General features: G+C 44.5%; 1 protein-coding gene across 1 annotated transcript in view; it reads right to left on the bottom strand.

Annotated features, from left to right (window-relative positions):
- Nucleotides 1-20,331, bottom strand: part of SLC9A2 (solute carrier family 9 member A2) — an 87,573-nt gene that overhangs the window by 16,113 nt on the left and 51,129 nt on the right. The window contains exons 4-7 of the mRNA XM_060117718.1: nt 10,835-11,052; nt 10,187-10,389; nt 1,457-1,546; nt 672-742 (exon numbers count right to left, since the gene is read on the bottom strand). Of these exons, the coding sequence (XP_059973701.1) occupies nt 672-742; nt 1,457-1,546; nt 10,187-10,389; nt 10,835-11,052 (582 nt within the window). The remainder of the gene's footprint in view (nt 1-671; nt 743-1,456; nt 1,547-10,186; nt 10,390-10,834; nt 11,053-20,331) is intronic.

Here is a 20,331-nt window from a genome sequence, read left to right on the forward strand (position 1 = left end):
TGTAGCTCATCTATTAAAGGTACATTGCCGGGGCTTCCCTGGTGGCGCAATGGTTGACAGTCCACCTGCCGGTGCAGGGGACACGGGTTCGTGCCCCGGTCTGGGAAAATCCCGCATGCCGCAGAGCGGCTGGGCCCGTAAGCCATGGCCGCTGGGCCTGCGCGTCCACAGCCTGTGCTCCGCAACGGGAGGGGCCGCGGCAGTGAGAGGCCCGCGTACCGCAAAAAAAAAAAAAACCAAAAAACAAAAAACAAGGTACATTGCCTACCTGATATTTACATAAGAGAGAAATAAGCTTCTATCTTGTTAAAGCTACTATTGTTCCAGGCCTCTATTACAGCTGAACTTTACCTTAAAGGACATACTATGGCACAACAGGAAAGATTTGAAACTCTGAAAAATATCACAAGTCAATATGCCCTTTTTCCTATGGAGCCTTCCTTGCTCCCTGTACTGTCCCAGGCATTTACAAATTGGTTGAACCATGTTTTTATTTTTTCCACCACCTCAAGGCCATACCATTTTTCTTTTTAATATACAGACCATGCCTTGCACTGAGTAAGTGTTCAATAAATATTTGTTGAATTGATTTTCCTGTTCAAAAAAAAAATGTCCTGCTTCCAGACTGATTCAGAGCCATGTCATAAAATAATGGCAAAAGGCCTTCTTACTTGTCTCTCCAAAAGTTGTGACCCCAGTGTCCACAAACATCTTCAATCCCGGTCTTCACGTGATCAAAAAACTAAAACAGAAAAAGCAGGCTGATTAATTTTACCTCAAATCAGTCATTTCCATTTCTATTTATAAAAATTCGGAATTTCTATTTACAGAAATTCTAATTCTTATTTCTACTTATAGTTGTAAACATTTTATCTGTAGAAATTCTAATTATAGAAATTTCTCTTAATATCAAGCTTAAACTTCAAAGACCCTGGCAGTTTTTGCTTTTTGTTTATTTGAATAAACAATAAAACAACAATTCATCTTCGAACAAACTGATGAGATGTTTGTCTTATCAATCTTAGGCAATTCATAGATTATTTTTCTCATCATGTATATGTATGGCTGAGTCGCTTTGCTGTGCACCTGAAACTATTACAACATTGTTAATCGGATATACTACAATATAAAATAAAAAGTTAAAAATAAATAAAACAGCCTGTTCATAATTTTGGAAAATATGAAATATGGTAATAATTTTCCAGTAGAAACATTTCAGGTTGAAGGAAGCGATACTCCTGTATTCCTGAAGGAGTGTAGCCTCCGTGGGGCTGTGTTCATTCTACCCCCAATTCACGCCCTTCTCCATCCACCCCCTACCCTACCCCACCCCCCACACCCTCTGCCAGTTACCTCTTCAGGAAATGAGCACCATGGTGTCAAGAAGTCTGACTTAATCCAGTAATTTTCCCTTTGACCATTTAAATTGTTACACTATGGATACATTAACACCTACCCGACAATGGATTTCCTCACTGACAGCTTGCTGTTTCTTATTGGACCTCTTAACATCAAGGAACTCCACCAGCGGTCGGATAGTTATTCCCTGCACAGAAAAACAAGGCGGGGAGGGGAAACTTACTGTCAACTTCAAGAATAACTTTTATTCTCCTAAACTTTGATAACTGACAAAAGATACCCTGCCCCCAAGACTTAACACAGCATATGTAACATTTTGTTACTTTTCTTCTTCCTCTCTAACAGCTGGCATATTTTCAGAGGGCCATGTCCCCAAACCTGCTACTAGAAGCAAAACAGTGGACAGGGGGCTTCCCTAGTGGCGCAGTGGTTGAGAGTCCACCTGCTGATGCAGGGGACACGGGTTCGTGCCCCGGTCTGGGAGGATCCCACGTGCCGTGGAGCGGCTGGGCCCGTGAGCCATGGCCGCTGAGCCTGCGCATCCAGAGCCTGTGCTCTGCAGCGGGAGAGGCCACAACAGTGAGAGGCCCGCGTACCGCAAAACAAAACAAAATGAAAAAACAGTGGACAGAATGCAAGGAATTGAAAACGTAATTCTATGTAATTCTAAGAAATGGAAAAAGAAAGTAATTCTAAAAAATAATAAAGTATTATCCAGTTCAGAGGAATCACCTACTTGTATTATTCATAGAAAACATCTCAATGATTCATTCATTAATCTATTAAACAATTTTAATTGAGCTTTTATGGCATACATGTCAGCGGCTCGGGCATTTGGGACACAGGGATGGATAGTTAAGGACCTCAGTTCAAGGACTGCATAGTCTTATGAGGAGAAGGATATGCACAAAACCAGTTACAAAGTAGGCACAGGAGGAATGAGAGAGATACACAGGGAATGGGTCAAGGAAGGCTCTGCAGAAAGGGAACCCTGGATCAGAATCTTACAAGTTGTTGGAAGCAGAACCTAGCAGAGACCTAACAGGACCAGCCGTGAGAAAGGACCCACTGTGGGTTTGGGCATGTTCACAGGGCACTTGGGAAATGGAGAGAAACAAGCTATTTAGTAAGCCAGGAAGAGAAAAAAAATCCTTAATATAATAAAAAATATAAGCCAGAAATCTCTAGTGAACATCTGACTTAATAATGAAACATTAAAAGCATTTCCGTTACAAGTAGGAACAACACAAGGATACTCCCAACCTGCTGTTCCACGATGCTTGTCCTGGTCAATGAAATAGGAAGAGACAGAGGGGAAAGCATAGATACTGAAAATAGAGTGACAAGGTTTTTGTTGCTCAAGGATGACCCAGTTTTTGTCCTAAAAAATCTACAACAATCTTTTTTCATTTAAAAATAACAAGAAAGTTTAGTAAAGTGACTAAACATAAAAAGAACATACACAAATCCATCCCATATACTAATTTAAAAAAAAACAGAATAAACACCTACAAAATAGCAATGAAACACACATATATAGTGAGAGAGAGAATGGGAGAGAATATATTTAATACTAGTATATACTACTATATTATATATTATACTATATGGATACTATATATATATATATATATATATATACACACATGCTTTTATACTCTCTACAGAAGTACATAATACAGTATATAATCCTATCATGAAATGTACAAAAAGCCTTTACAAAGAGAACTGTAAAATGTAATTAAAGGGTATTAAAAAGATTTGAGTTTGAAAAAGACACACACAGTTCCTAGGTGGGATGAGTTAACAATATTATGATGGCAATTTTATCTCAATATATGTGCCATACAATTTCGATAACATATTCCAAAGGATTTTTAAGAAACGTGAATATTTAGAAGTTGAGAAAATGTTCAAAATTAATCTGGAAGAGTAAATGGAACCAGAAAAATTTAGAGAAAGGAGGATGATGGGGAACTAACAGCTCCCAAAACAAACTATCGCTGTTATGTGTAAAATTATGTGATACGGGCACTAAAATAGGCCAAGGGAGCAGGGGGTGACAATGAGGGGTCCAGAAAGATCCCCAAGTTTCCCACCTGGCTGGTCGATGGCTGCCACCACTCGGCATGAAGAATTCATGACCAGGAGGGATTACTGGATTTACGGGGAGGGGTGGATATGTTGAGAGATGCTCCCTGACACGACTGGCTCCTCGCTCACCTCTCTGCATGTCTTTAAGTCTTGAAGAATGTTTCTGATAATATAAACTGTGACACACACACATTTTGTAAAGGAGGTCATTAATTTTGTTCCATCAGTCCAGCTTTGGGCATTTTTCAGCTTCACTTTCACTTTCTAAAACATGAATGATCTTGAGCAAGTTTGGCATGACGCACCTTGTGTTCTACTTGTAGTTCAGTCTGCCACTTTGAAATAACATCGGAGGTAATGACCGTTTTCCAATCAACACACATTCTGTAATTTTTAACTTATGTAAATGAAAATAGGTGTCAACATGTGGTTTACCGTGATGGGTGATTTCACTGAGTTTCAGATTCCATGAAGCCTCCAGGTTAATAATAGCTCCAGGAAAAAAAAATCAACAAAGTCAGTGCTATTTATAAAATGACACAATGTGTTCTGAGGATACTAAGTGTTGTTTCACATGCTTTTCTCTACCAGGTATTTATTCAGTTAATAATAAGTGAATGAATAAGTGAATGTCCTATATTTGTAAATATAGGACATAAAAGTAAAGATGGGACACGGGGCCTGCCCCAGTCACTAAGCTGATTTCTTCCACTAGACGGATAACCTAGAATAAGTAAAACAAAACTGATCTACTACAGGAAGCAAGTGTGGCCCAGCACCCAGGTCAAGTCGAGTTTCTAAAACTACAACATAATTAAGTTTATAATTAATAAATGTATGGATGAGATGCAATGGCACGTCTCATTTAAAAATACATATTTGTACAGATGAACCTATTTGCTGGGCAGGAATAGAGACACAGACATAGAGAACAGACGTGTAGACACGGTGGTGGGGGGAAGGAGGGGCGGGATGAATTGGGAGATTAGTTTTGATATAAATACACTACCATGTGTAAAATAGCTAGCTAGTGGGAAGCTGCTGTATAGTACAGGGAGCTCAGCTCGGTGCTCTGTGATGACCTAGATGGGTGGGATGGGGGGAGGGAGGTCCAAGAGGGAGGGCAATATGTATACATATAGCTGATTCACTTCATCATACAGCAGAAACTAACACAACATTGTAAAGCCACTATACTCTGATTAAAAAATTAATTAATTAAATTAAACCCCAAAAAGAAGTATTTGTTTAAACAGTTCCTTTTCAATAGTCCCCATTCTCTCTTAGAATTATTTGCAGTTGTCATGCTGCGCTCAAATGGAATTATTTGATAGGTTCTGCCTTACTTTCTCTCCCTCTCTTGGTTCGTTCTTTCCTCAATCGATCTATTTTGGAGGGAGAGTACATGGCATCCGAATGTCATATTAATAAGTTCCCCAAGCTGGATGTTATATTCTAAGAGCCTGGGTCTCTGGTTGGGGGACACAGGAAAAAAAAAAAAAGGAATACCTTTGAAAATGCACCTTATTTTACCACATTGCAAAATTCCTCATTTTGGTCACCTGGGGAGCAGCCTGACAAGGCTTAGAAAAACAGCTTGTTACCATCCATGTGGGTGAAAAAATAAAGCAACCCCTTAGTTTTCCATCAAACCAATGAAAACTATATTTGCAAAGCACAAGTTAAATTTTCACCCGTTCATTTGGCTTTAGCGCAATAAACACAACACCCCTGAGTCAGGCCTGGCAGAGGGGAACTGTTACACAGCAGCCCGGGAGGAATGACAGCGAGGTAAGCTTTATTTTCTCCCTCCGCCATCTCTGCTTTCTGCCCACCCTCACCCTTCTGCTCCCAGTAAAGTGAGAAAGAAAAAGGCACTGCTGCCTGATTAAAGAAGGAGCATCTGTGGGTCTGTTCTTTTGGAAGAAAATGATTTCTTTCATTTTTGTTTTTTGCAATTAAATTTTGCAAAAAACAAAGTGGGGGTGAGGGCAGGGGGTGGGGAACGGCTTTATATTTCTTTGCTCACTTAACAGGCAGGCAATTTCCAGAAAGACTTGAAGAAACTGTTTTCATTCATTAAAAAATATCACTGTCATTGCTATGCTATCCTAGATAAGGCTTTTTCACATTCCAAACTTGACCACAGAGATCAGAAATCTGGTTGTACACACAGTGTTTATTTTAGAATGGGGTAAATGGGATGAGAACCATAAAAGTATTCAAGGAGGAGCTTGCTACCTTGCAAGTAGGGTGAAATGCAGACTCGTCAGTTTCGGACCATGACTTATCAGCGCATTACAACACTAATCCATGATGGAGGCAAAAAGAGACTCCGCCCTTGGAATTCCAGTCAACTGTGCTCCTTGATGGACTTCTCCTTAACTACTCAATGAATTTCCAGAATTGTGAGGATCTGCCCTATAATTATAGGGACTAACTGAATAATTATTGGGCTCTGAAATACACTGAAAGGATTAAGTTTTTCTTTCTCCTTTTATCGTTTTACTTAATGTTATAATGCAAACAGAGCAAATCATCAGGTTAAAACCTTGCATCAGGTATTGTGTTTACATACATATTTCCTCTCTACTGCCTGGGAGGGAGGTACCATGATTCAGATCTTATAGCAAAGCAAACTGAGGCTCACAGATCCTATCAAGAGCTGGGCCAGAACACTAACCCAGAACAGCCTGCTCCAATGTCTGTGCTTTCTACTGCTGGATTCTACCTTGCCTCAATCTTGAATACTATTTTAAAACACGAGAGATAACTTATATTTTCTATATCATTACCAATCTTATTTATATGAAAATGAACGTACACGTCCAAGCAATCAGAATCGTTTACTCATTCACTATTCTCCAAGCAAGACTGTTTTCCAGGAAGATGTTAACAGCTTCATCAAGAGGCTACTTTCTCTAATTATCAACGTGATTCAAGGAACATTAAAATTCTCATTATAAATCTTAGTATCAAATAATAAGCCACACGTCACAGGAAATTCTGCTTTAGAAGATGGTGCTAACTCAAGAGTATCAGGATGGAAGTATTAAAATATTTCCTACAAGAAATGCTAAAATAAGAGGGAAAGGCATTTTAATGTTTAATGATAGGTCCATCAACATAAAAGTTGTCATTTGGAGAAGAATGCATCGCTATTCATCAGAAGGCAAAATTGTATGCATGAATGATAATTAGTTATTTCTACTATGTTTGGAACCCACTAAGTCTCTCCTCTCACGCTCCTTTCCCTGAGTCCCCTAATAATGGATGTATTCTGGAAAAAAGAACCTTTCTGAAGGCAGTGTGTGTGTATTTGTGTGTTTGTGCATGTGTGTGTTCATTGTCTCCTAAAGACCAGTGGGGGATAGGAAATGGGAGGGAAAGAGGTCAGGTCAAGGACCCAAGTGGTAGCCGTTAGTCTCCAGTCTTTGCACACAGAGAGGGGATGGGGCAGACCACAGCGAAGGGAAAGGAACAGGAGGTGTGGGACCTCACAATTCCTCTTCCCATGGGCGTCACAGTGCGTGTCGCAGGGTCATCCTTAAACCTAATCAGAGCAGAAGACTGTCCACGGGGCATGCTTGCAGATGCCGAATATGGACCCCCAAAAAATCTCCATCACTGAAGGGTTTACTTGCTACGTTTACGATGCCAAACAGAGCCAACACAACTATTTTGTTTGTTGCCACTACTGTTGTTAACTTGTCACATTAAAAACTTTCTTAATCAATGTTAACTTTTTTTTTTTTTTTTTTGCGGTACGCGGGCCTCTCACTGTTGCGGCCTCTCCCGTTGTGGAGCACAGGCTCCGGACGCACAGGCTCAGCGGCCATGGCTCACGGGCCCAGCAGCTCCGCGGCATGCAGGATCTTCCCAGACTGGGGCACAAACCCACGTCCCCTGCATCGGCAGGCGGACTCTCAACCACTGCGCCACCAGGGAAGCCCAGTGTTAACTACTGACGTACACAGTGCTCATCCAAAGTGGGTGTGTAGTCTTTTAATGTGGGGAATCAAAACTTCACTTAGACCTTATGCCTGAGTTATGATTCCAAAAAGCCAAAATATGAAGAGTGTAAAAATGACACCTTATATTAACCACCTGTATGCATACATTCAACGAACAACAGTATATATTTATTGTAATATTTTTCTTTTTCCTATGTGATGTTTGTTCTGAATGCAAAAGTGCAATGTTATGTCTGTCGAATCTAATAACTAAACAACCTGAGCTTGCATTTTGCGTGTCCTCTCTGGAATTACATCTTTTTATTCAGTCTTTTTTTAATCTCATGTTACAAGGCATAGACCCATGGGGTTGGGGGTACGGGGCTGGTTTTACACTATGGATATTTGTGTAGACACAACGGCCGATAGTTTCATCTCCAAACGACCTGGTTCTTAGGTGCTCTAGACTGACATGGTTCTATTTTTGTATTTGATACTCAGATGTGACACCTTGATTTCTGAGAGCCTGGAGAAGAGTCCAGAGCATTGACCCAGGCTGGGCAGGGCTTTCTGTGGGGCATTAGGACAGGGCAGCTGGCTTGGGAAGAGGTGGAGAGTGACTCCCAGACCTGACTTGTCCCCCTCAAGCACTCTGCCCTAGGCTGCTCCTGAGACATTAAAGTGCTCAAGGCAAAACAGATTCACTTTCTTTTTCAAATTCTTTCCCATTTGGGTTTTTACATAATATTGAGCAGAGTTTGAAAAACAATTTGTGTCATTAACGCAGGGCATTATGTTATACTATCTTCTTCACACTTAATGTATGTTTGAAAATTTTCCTTAATAAAGTTTCTAAAATGTCAAAAAAATTAAAAAAGAAGAAGAAGAACAAGCAAATGAGCAAGCACATTAGTGGTTGCCAGGGGTTGGGCAAAGGGAAGGGAGGAGAGTGACTGCCTAATGGGTATGATTTCCATTTGGGGTTACAAAAAAGTTCTGCAGTTAGATAGTCATGATGGTGGGTCAACACTGTAAATATATTTAATGTCAATTAATTGTACCCTTTAAAACTGTTATAGTGGTAAGTTTTATGTTATGTGTATTTTACCACAATAAAAATAAACTGGGTTGAAAAAAATAAAGAATATTTGTATATGTAGAACTGAATCACTTTGCTGCACACCTGAAACTAACACAACATTGTAAATCAACTCTACCCCAATATAAAATGAAAAGTTAAAAAAAATGGATTCCCTTCACAACGCTGCCTCAGACGTGTGAGACTAGCTAATTGGATGCTTGTTCCAAGGTTCCTGCAAACACGCAGTGAAAAGATGAAGGCAGGGAGTCAGCTTCTCCTCTCCACCCCTGGGGCGTCGTCTCCCTGCATTGAGAAACTCAAACCAACCTGGGATGTCTGAACCAATCTAGTATGTGTCCCTCTAACTGGAACTATCCCTAACCGGAACCGGGTAATACTGTCTTCTCTCTCGGGGGGGTCAGCAGAGCGCCCCGCAGTTCTGAGCTTGCCTCTGGAGTCGGGGTCCCAGGCTCACCCCCAGCCTCCATCATTCACCAGCCTCTGACCCTTCTCGCCATCTTGCCTGATCACTGCTCTGGGTCCCACACTGCCTTTCCCACTCGTACCCTTTCCTCTTAACAGTCTCTTCTCACAGCGGCCAGGGGCTCCTTTTACCAGGTAAAACACGTCACGCTTCTGCCCCAAACTTGGATGCTTCTGTTTCACCTGAAAAGGAGCTAACGTGCTGACACTGGCCCAACGGCCCCCGCTGCCCGACATGACCTAGGACTCCGGACTCTCCCTCACCTCCTCTCTCCTAAACCACACTGCCCTCCAGTGGCCACGCAGGCTATGTACACACTGCCTCAAGACCTTTGTCTTTAGTCCCATTTGCCTGGAATGTTCTTCGGCTCAGCTAATCCTTTTCCCCCTGCAAACCTTTACTCAAGTATGTTTTTCACCGTTGCCTTCCACGACTATTCCATCCAGAATTGTAACACTACTCCACCCTCACCAGGCCTGAGCCCTACAGCTTCCTACTGTCCAGCGTCTCTCACCCTCTAACAGCCTCTAATTCCCTCACTTACTCTGTTTACTTTCACTGGAATGGAAGCTTTGCAGGGTCGGGGATATTTCTGGGTTTTGTTCACTCTTGGATCCTGAGCACCCGGAGCACTGGCTGGCACACAGAGGTAATTTCTAGATGACTATCCGCAAAACAGAATCTCCTAAGGGCTGGATAATTAACTTAAAGGGGTTGATGAACTTGCAAAGTCAGGATCTCGACCTAGACACACGCCCTCCTACCACAGCTCTCCACCTCCCCATATTAAATGTGTAGTCACCCCTCCCATCGTTTCAAGGGACGCACAGCTCAGCAGTGAACCCATGTCAAAGAGCTGCTGGGAGGTCATCGCACAACCAGCATTTAATGAGCACACTTTCTAGGTCAGAGAGGAAGACAAATGCCAAGGATTAGCAAGTACAGCTCATAAATTTCCAGAAGGGAGCTCAGCTCACACAGCTGAGTTTCCTTAAATAGTAATTCTTCTGTGTCAGCCAAGTGACCAGATTGGACTGGCTCAGGCCCCTGCCCAATCCAGTGACGTGAGGAAACACCATTTTCCCTCATGTCCTAACTACCTAAGCCTCAAGGCACCTTGGCGTCATGTAAAAGGAGTTCACGATGATCATCTGAGTGGCCTTGTTTCCTCCTGATAAAGCGAGAGACTTTGCTGGGAGACTGAGCTCTACTCACCAGGATGAAGACAGTGAAGAATATGACCACTATGGCCGCTGTGATGAACAGCTTTTTCCGGGGAAACACGGCAGCAGGAAGGAGAAACACCAGCGCGAAGCAGATGGCCCCACGGAGCCCACCGTAGGCAATGATGAATTGGTCCTTGAAGGTCAGGGGAATCGTCCGGAACCAGTTAATGACCTGAGTCAGGACAAAGACACCTGAGAAGAAAAACAAAACCAAAGGAAACAGACTGTGTGAGGCCAGGACACAGGAACGTGGAGACGCATTTTCTGGGCTTCTGTTTCAGGGCAAAGTATTTCAGAACAGGTCCCTTTTCTACCGTCCTGCCCGCATTCCTCCTCCTAGCTCGCATCACTGGGCTCTTGGAATCAGAGACGCCAAGAGGGGTTAATTCCACTTAAAGCAAACGCACGAAAGTACTCCGGGGAGGAAAGAGTATGTCGGGATGAGGGGAGAGGAGGAGAAACAGGAGAAGGAGAGGCCGTGGAGTGTGAGGGGGCGGAGGAAGGAGATGAGACAGACAAGAACCCAAGACGAAGAAGAGAAGTAGCAGCAGCAGCCGCAAAGGGGAGGGGCAGGAGGAAGGGCCCATCTCTCCACGCGCGACCCCCAGCGCTCACGCAGGAGACACATGCGCATTACCCAGCGCCCTCCAGATCAGGCAGAAGGCCAGGGTGAAGCAGACGAAGGCCCAGTTCCACTCGTGGTTCCTCCCCACGGTGGACACGCCCATGAAGATGAAGATCAGGGTCTCGCTGACGCTGCTCAGCATCTTCATGAAATACTTGATGGTCGTGTAGGATTTCTGAGACACGTTTTCTTCCACGTACTTATTCATGGTCATTGCACAGGCTGTGATTCTACAAGAAGAGAGGCAGCCTCCATGTAAACAGGACAAGGGTCCTAATCAGAACATGAGTCAGCACTTAGCTAAATGGTGGCTCCGCCCTTCCACCCGCGACTACAGCACCGTTGACTGATTTTGGTAAGTGAATGTGATTTGCATCCTTGGACACCCTACTGTCTCTGGAGGTCTTCATCGATACCCATGGCTCCAACTGCCCGGCTCTACACGGCTTTCTAGCCTGGGGATGTGGACTTCGGCATCATCAGCTATACTGCCAGTATCACAAATATAGATGAACGAGTCCATAACAAATTCAAAACCCATTATCTTCCTATAAAGCCAGTTCCATCTTCTCTATTCCTCTAGGGCCCCAAATGCTAACCTATCCTATCACTTAAAATCCTAAGCTTGAGGGTTTCCCTGGTGGCGCAGTGGTTCAGAGTCCGCCTGCCGATGCAGCGGACGCGGGTTCACGCCCCAGTCCGGGAAGATCCCACGTGTCGCAGAGCGGCTGGGCCCGTGAGCCATGGCCGCTGAGCCTGCATGTCCGGAGCCTGTGCTCCACAACGGGAGAGGCCACGACAGTGAGAGGCCCGCGTACCGCAAAAAAAAAAAAAAAAAAAAAAAAAATCCTAAGCTTGAAACTATGGTCACACTGGAATTCTCTCTGCATCTCCTTGCTGTCCCCCTCACCATCTTACTGGTCACCAGTTGTTTTCTAACCCTCATCCTGGATCTCTTGGACCCACCCACTCTTTTTTACCCTGATGCCTTAGTTCTGGGTCTCATTTCTACTTATCTACGATCTCCACTTCTGGGAAATTCAAAACATGTTCACAGGCTCTGAAAATTCCTAGTGGAAAGAAACGGTTTTGCTTGTTTTCCCAGCACTTCCAAAACTCTGGGACCACAGAGGTCTTCGTGTCCCTTTCCCTTGACATCTATTTTTTTTTAACTTTTATTTTATATTGGACATAGTTGATTAACAATGTTGTGTTAGTTTCAGGTGTACAGAAAAGTGATTCAGTTATACATATATATGTATCTATTCTTTTTCAAATTCTCTTCCCATTTAGGTTGTTATAGAATATTGAGCAGAGTTCCCTGTGCTATACAGTAGGTCCTTGTTGGTTATCTATTTTAAATATAGTAGTGTGTGAGCTTCCCTGGTGGTGCAGTGGTTAAGAATCCGCCTGCCACTGCAGGGGACACGGGTTCGAGCCCTGGTCCGGGAAGATCCCATATGCCGCAGAGCAGCTAAGCCCATGCACCACAACTACTGAGCCTGCGCTCTAGAGCCCACAAGCCACAACTACTGAGCCCACGTGCCACAACTACTGAAGCCCGTGCACCTAGAGCCCATGCTCCTCAACAGGAGAAGCCACTGCAATGAGAAGCCCGTGCACCGCAACGAAGAGTAGCGCCCACTTGCTGCAACTAGAGAAAAGTCCGTGAGCAGCAACGAAGACCCAAGGCAGCCGAAAATAAATAAATAAATTTAGTTAAAAAATAAATAAATATAGTAGTATGTACATGTCAATCCCAAACTCCCTAACTATCCCTTCCCCCACCTTTCCCCGCTGATAGCCATAAGTTCCTCCTCTAAGTCTGAGTCTGTTTCTGTTTTGTCAATAAATTCATTTGTATCATTTTTTTCAGATTCCGCATATAAGCGATATCGTACGATAGTTGTCCTTTTCTGGCTGACTTCATTCAGTATGATAATCTCTAGGTCCATTCACGTTGCTGCAAATGGCATTATTTCATTCTTTTTGATGGCTGGGTAATATTCCATTGTCTACATGTACCACATCTGTTATAATACCACCTCTCTGCACAGTCTGGGGAAGGAAGGGCTCAGGATGCAGCCCAGACTCCTAGGTTGGGTGCCCGAAGCTCTGCACACTCTCCCCTCAGTGACAATTCCAGGTCCCCCGACCCCCGACCCTCTCTCCATTGAGCACCCAGCACATGCTCAATGGTCTGTAATTTCCCAAAGGGGCCCTGCTTTGTGCTGTCTTCTTGGCTGGAATGTACCCCTGGCCAACTCAAAGGCCACCCACAGGGGGAAATTTAGTATGAGCTGGGTGATAGCTCATACCAGCCTCCATCTAAGGAGACACAGTTACTAGAAATTACCAAAAAGGCATCATTTTCCAAGGGTGCTGTAGAATGAAACAGGACAGAATCTGAGTGAGCTGCCCGCCTTCCACTGAGTGATAACTGCGCCATGAGCTAATCGCTGGTCATGATCTGTGAAGTTTCCCACCTTCTCAGAGCTCTAGAGCTGCAATGACCCTACGAGCTTCCCCCATCTCCCTTACCCTGAGATGTCTGAGGTTTTACCAAAATCTTCCTACTCTAAGCATAAGGATAAGTAGAAGAATGAAAAGCTAAGGGCCTTCTGAGTTGAGACCTAAACAGGTAACCGCGAATATATCTCATTGTAAGGAACCTACCTGTTCCTTCCACAGAAAACATGTATATCTATTCTGTGCCACCTATGAAAACAAAACAAAGACCCCACCAAGCCAAGGACCATGCATTTAGCCTCAACGTCCCGGCCCACAGAATGAGCAGGTATTTCTTTCAGATTTCTATGAGTGAGGAATGCATAATTCCTGTGGCTCCCCAAACAAAGAGAACCTTATTAAATGGACCAGTAAAATGCAGCAGCACAAACACACAGCAAAGCCTGTGAAGAGCTGAGGGCTTATCCAGTAAGAGTCCATGTCTACAGAGCCTCCACTCTGCCAGGGATGGTGCAAACGCTTTGTATGAGTTATGTCAGTAAACCTCCTTACAAGCCTCTGAGGCAAGTTCTGTCATAGTTCCCATTTTACGGATGAGAGAACAAAGGCAGACAGAGGTCCAGTGACTCAAGGTCACACAACGAATTGATGGTGGTGCCAGGATTTTAACCCAGGCAGCCTGACTCAAAGCCAGCGCTGTTAGGGACCTAAGTCTCGCTTTCTGAGCGCTCAGTGAGCTCGATTGTCCCTGATGAAAGTGAGGTCCTCCTCCCCTGCCAGGCCCATGTGCATCCGTTCCCAAGCACAAGCCTCTTTCACTGGTTTCCTATGGTGGTGGTATTAGCAGATACTTAGTGGCTTCACAATAACACAGGTTTATCATCACCTTACACTTCCAGAGGTCGTAAGTCCCAAATCATTTCCATTCTCTTCTTGATCTGGGGCTAACGTCAAGGTGCCGACAGGACTGTGTCACTTCAGGAGGCTCTAGGGGAGAATCAGTTCCTTGCCTTTTCTGCTTTCTGGAGGCTGCTCACCTCCCGTGGCTCGTGGCCACGTCATGCCGACCTCTGCCTGCCTGGTCCCATCTCCCCTGACTCTGACCCTCCTGCCTTCCTCTCATAAGGACCCTTGCGATTTCATCCAGCCCACCCAGATAATCCACTGTTCTCTCCCCATCTCAAGACCCTAACTTGATCACATTGGCAAAGTCCCCTCTGCCGTGCAGGGTAACATATTCCCAGGTCCTGGGGACTTAGACCTTTGGGGGCCATCGCGCAGCCACAGTGTTGTTGGCAGTCATCTCCCTTGTGTGGTGGTCACGACCAAGGGCACGTCCCCCGTGGGCCTGGTGACCGAAGCTAGCAGGAGCTCTGTCACACTGGCCTGACGTGAAAGCCTGGACCCTCCCCCAGCACAGCGGGCAGTAGACACTGCGGACCAGAGTGGCAGGTGGTATCACCGCCAGCACCACCTGAATACAAACCACTCATTAACGGCATTTCTCAACATTTTCATCTTGCATATTTGGGCTCAATTTTTTTTAATCAGACTTTAAGAAGTAAAAGTTGCCCAATACTAAGTAATGAGGGCAAAAGCCAAAAGAATCTGAATCATACTACGTTTTATGAAGAAAAGACACATACACAGCAGCACACACCAAGGAACCTTTCTTAAATGTTGCCAAGTTGAAAGTCTGTAACAAAACCAATAAGGGCCATCACTCTTTCTTGGATTCTCTTATCTCATGCAAAAGATGCGTGAAAATGGTTTGACTAGTAGGCATTTAAACTTAAAGACAGACATGGAGAATGATGAACACCAAAGTATGTACCACCCAGCTTTTTCCAATCACTTTTACTTTTAACAATAAAGCATCAGCTATAGAGTTGAAACCCCTACATTTCTCATAGCAACCCTATTTCCCTCTGTCCCTCTTGGATTTGGATTTTTTGTTTATCATTCAAAAAGTGATTGTTAAAAGGCTAAAGAGGGCTTCCCTGGTGGCTCAGTGGTTGAGAGTCTGCCTGCCGATGCAGGGGACATGGGTTCGTGCCCCGGTCCGGGAAGATCCCACATGCTGCGGAGCGGCTAGGCCCGTGAACCATGGCCACTGAGCCTGCGTGTCCGGAGCCTGTGCTCCGCAACGAGAGAGGCCACAACAGTGAGAGATCCGCGTACCGCAAAAAAAAAAAAAAAAAAAAAAGGCTAAAAAAAGTTGCTTTTGTGTATGTGCTAATTATTTCCCTCTGAGATCACGTTCACATCATTCACGGGGAAAGATACAAACCCTACAGGCAAAGTATAGTATTCAGGGCTTCCCTGGTGGTGCAGTGGTTGGGGGTCTGCCTGCCGATGCAGGGGACGCGGGTTCGTGCCCCGGTACGGGAAGATCCCACATGCCGTGGAGCGGCTGGGCCCGTGAGCCATGGCCGCTGAGCCTGCGCGTCCGGAGCCTGTGCTCCGCAACGGGAGAGGCCACAACAGTGAGAGGCCCGCATACCGCAAAAAAAAAAAAAGTAATCTTCAGCTCATTAAATGAGCAATTAAACAAAAATTTCTATTCAGAAATTATTGAAAACTATAGCTTTGATGTAGGAATAAAAAAATACATGAATTATACATGAATGTTCACGGGATCATTTTCCATTGCTTTGTATCCTTAACATGACACCAGAGTGATACTCCTGTCTGCCAGACACCTCCCTGTAACTCAACACCACCTCTGAACAGCACAGGTGCGATCCTCCGGGGGAAAAACACCCTCAGCAGGTACCAGAGGCCCCAGAGCCCGGCAATGCCCTGTTCAGGAAATGCGTGTGTCTATGAGGTGGATGCACAGTACAGGCTGGTGACGAATGTTTCAAAGGTCGCGTTCTGGTCCGTCACGTACAGCTCAGTGCACACAGCCTCTCAAGCAAAGGCCAGGAGGTATTTCATTGCAAAGAGGGGTCTTTTTTGCTGTAGGATGCTCTAACCTACCCCAAAGCACCTCACCTTCAGTAACATCCTATGTACACAAAACTACAAATGAGTTAGTCTCCCTTCACTTAGGGAGGTACACACAATAATACAGTCTCCCTGGAAGAGAGAAGAATAAAACCTTCCTGCGCCTTTCCTGGATCATCACCTATAGCTGATAGTATTAACCATCACCATAAGTTTGACTCTCCTTCATTTCTCTAAAAGGATTATGAGACGCTTCTAGAGCTGGGGAATGATGCAGACTGGTGCCTTACTGGGTTTGGAGCTCGTGGCCAGGAGTGCCTTGGGTAGGAGGTCACGTCTTGGCAAATCCCAGTAGTGCTGAAGCACGTACAGAGAGGGAAGATTTCTTTCTCCACCAAAGAGAACTCATGAAACTTTCACACCTGAAGTCCACAGCCTCTCGCCCTCATTCTGAACACCAGCGTGATAATATCCACACCAAAATAATAACCAAAATAATGCGTGACATTTTAGAAAACTCTAGTTGAATTTCTTAACTCTAAAGCTCCTTCAAACATAAAACTATTGGCCTTCAGTATTCCCAGTCTGACCTTACTTTTATCAGCTCACGTCATTGAATCATCTTTCTCCCCGCTTTCCATGTAGGTCTCTCTGTCCTAATCTTCCAATTTAGTTCATATGATCAGGAATAACAACTGAACATCAATCAATATCTTCTCAGCATCTACTCTGGGTCAAGTTCTGGGCTGGGATCTAGGAAGATGGAAGCAAAGAGGCAGCTTCTACTTTCAAGAGTTCGTGGTCTAAGAGGAGAAAGAGTCCTGGAAAGATCATTGTAACACAGCATGGCAAGTGCCAGAAACGGAGAAGGGGAAGGATGCTTTGGGAGCACAGGAAAGGAAATCATTGCTTCTGCCACAAAAGAGGGGACATTTGAGCAGAATCTTCATGGGTAAGTGAGAGCTCCCCGAGCAGGAAGAAGAGGGAAATGATCCAGAAAAAGAAGAGGACACATTCAGAGCCATGAAAGAAATGAACCGGGGGCTTCCCTGGTGGCGGAGTGGTTGAGAATCTGCCTGCCAATGCAGGGGACACGGGTTCGAGCCCTGGTCTGGGAAGATCCCACATGCCATGGAGCAACTGGGCCCGTGAGCCACAACTATTGAGCCTGCGCGTCTGGAGCTTGTGCTCTGCAACAAGAGAGGTCTCGACAGTGAGAGGCCCACGCACCGCGATGAAGGGTGGCCCCCACTCGCCGCAACTAGAGAAAGCCCACGCACAGAAACAAAGACCCAACACAGCCAAAATAAATAAATAAATTAATTAATTAATTAAAAAAAAAAAAAAGAAAAAAAAAAAAAAGAAATGAACCGGTGGGTATATTCAGGGACCTGCAGAATTGACTCTGCTGCAGGGGAGAGAGAGGAGTAGAAGGTTAACAGGTGAGAACATGGAAGTTAGGGGCCAGGTAATGACATGTGACATAACTCTTACATGTTATGCTTAGAAGCCTACTGTATAGGCTGGTGGGGAAAATGAGAGATTATATCTTCCACCATGTAATTCGTGTTTATCTCCCCAAACCAACTGGAAGCTTCATGGGGGAAAAAGTGTCATCAGTGCTTTTCACAGTGCCTGGCACCTCATTAGTGTGTTTTGAATCGATGATGACATGGATCCAAGGATGGATTATTCATCGCAACGGTGGTGTGTCATGGACAGATTTGCATTTTAGAAAGAGAACTCTGAAGGACATGTGGAGGACAGATCTGGAGGGCAAAGACCTAGAGCTTGGAGTCCAGTTGTTTCCCACAGTGGTTTTTCGTTTGTTTTTCAAAATCCACTGCAGCACCTGGCCCGTATAACCTCCCAAAAAAGGTCTATGTTTGGACAGGTGTTAGGTTCCATTCCGTGGGACCACGTGGAGGTAAGGTTCATATAGAATTCACTGGGGCCCTCTGCTTTGTTATTATCTTGCCTCACATGGTGCTTTAACATAAATGTAGGGTGATTATCACCAGTTTAGAGACGGAGAAGCTAAAGCACTATAATTAGCGGTTTTTATATTCACCGGCAATTGAGGTTTTCTTCATCACTGTATCATTCTCAATGCAGCATACAAAAAATTCAGGCCATCTAATACTGTCTCAACGGTCTTCTGGGGGGGGGAAACAGACTTTCTATTCGGATAATCTGTCATTGGACTATTTTCTGAATAGAAAATTCCAACAAACACTTTTTTCTATAGTACTCCACCAGGCCACCCTGGCAGCCAATGAATCGATGTTCTCTTCCATGGATGTTCACATCCTTTCCACCAGAACCCACACTCTGCGAAGGCAGGGGCTACCCTTCTTCCACAGGTAGCAGGGCTCCCTGCATGCAGCGGTACCAAGCATATGTTTGCCTGATGCTGGCTGAGTCTAGCTTAATGGAGATCCACAGCCCTTCACTAGGCGGTCGGCATCTGTAGAACCAAAGGGAACGGCATCCATAAGGATGGTGGGCGGTGAAGGCAGATTTCTGGTTGTGAAGATAAAACATACACATACCTTGTCTGTGTTCACTTACATATGGTGTAGCCATGACTCGGTTAATTCCGTTTATAAATACTAGTACTGTTATTTTTTTGAAGAGTGGTCAATTCTCTAATTTCGATTCCCACGTTAGACCTGTTCTGTAAACTGAACTGTGAAGAATTAGAACTGAGCTGACAGAAAGAATGTTACAAAATTCTTTCATGCCTACTCCATGCCTGTGTGTGATCTTAAAAAGTATGGATTCAGTGGCAGGAAAACACAGCCCAAATAACAGTTGCATATTCCCCATAAAGACTTTGCCAAACATAAAAGCATACTCTAGTAATCAGTGCCAAGAATTAGCAAAGATGAAGAACAATTAAAAAGCTTTCTCTGTATTGATTAAAGCCAGGTCTGTGGTGACTCAGGGTACACTGTATGTTCTCAGAATAAAGTACTCACTCATGTGAGGTTAATTAATTATTCCAGGGCACGAATTTACTATACAATGGATTGCCTCTTCCAGGAAACCTGACAACCAAGAGAAAGTAAGTTTGACATATGAGAAAATTTTTTTAAAAATTATTTTCCAAAGAAATATCCAACCACCAAAACTGAACCACCTTTCTTAAAATATCAAAATGAAATAAATTCAAACAATTATAGATGCCTGATTATTCATGCAGTCTTGCCCATTTCATGGATTTTCCACATCTTGTGTTTTTTTTCTACTTTAGATGCTTTCAATTCAACTACTGTTTATAGCTCATTCCCTGCTCCTAAAGCAAGCATGGTTTTGTGGAAAGAACATATAAGAGATCACAGCTCAGGGTCAAAAGTGTGATGAAACACAAGGCATCAAGACACCCACGGCATCCACTGACTCTAGTTGGGGACTGTTAACAAAGGCATGAGAGGCAGGAAGACTGAACCAAGATCTTGATGATGGAATTAAAGTTTTCCAGCTGGGGCTTCCCTGGTGGCGCAGTGATTGAGAGTCCGCCTGCCAATGCAGGGGACGCGGGTTCGTGCCCTGGTCTGGGAGGATCCCACATGCCGCGGAGAGGCTGGGCCCATGAGCCATGGCCGCTGAGCCTGCGCGTCCGGAGCCTGTGCTCCGCAACGGGGGAGGCCACCACAGTGAGAGGCCCGCAAAAAAAAAAAAAAAAAAAAGTCTTCCAGCTGGAGAATGCCTGGTGGGCACTGGGGGTGGGCTGCAGGTGGGACCTGGGTATGAGAAACAACCATGCGACAACCCCACACCAATGAGCATGCAGGGTGTTCTCAGGATTCGACAGCAGCACCAGGACCGTCAGCGGAAGTTGTTCTGTTCTGGAAGCTCTCGCTGCTCCTCACATGAGTGGCAGAGCAGTATTTCTAAAAGTACGGTTTGTGGACCACGTGATTATGAGAAGTCCGTGGAAAAACGCAAATGCCAAGGCTCCCTCTCAGACCTATGGACTCAGAATCTCTGGCGGGGGCCTAGGATTCTGTATCTGTAACAACTCTTCCAGGTGATTCCTAAATACATCAAAATTTGTGGAAACCAAGGGAGCACAGGCAGATAGTTCA

The sequence above is a fragment of the Mesoplodon densirostris genome, chromosome 14 (assembly GCF_025265405.1).
Source record: "Mesoplodon densirostris isolate mMesDen1 chromosome 14, mMesDen1 primary haplotype, whole genome shotgun sequence".
Lineage (NCBI taxonomy): Eukaryota > Metazoa > Chordata > Mammalia > Artiodactyla > Ziphiidae > Mesoplodon > Mesoplodon densirostris.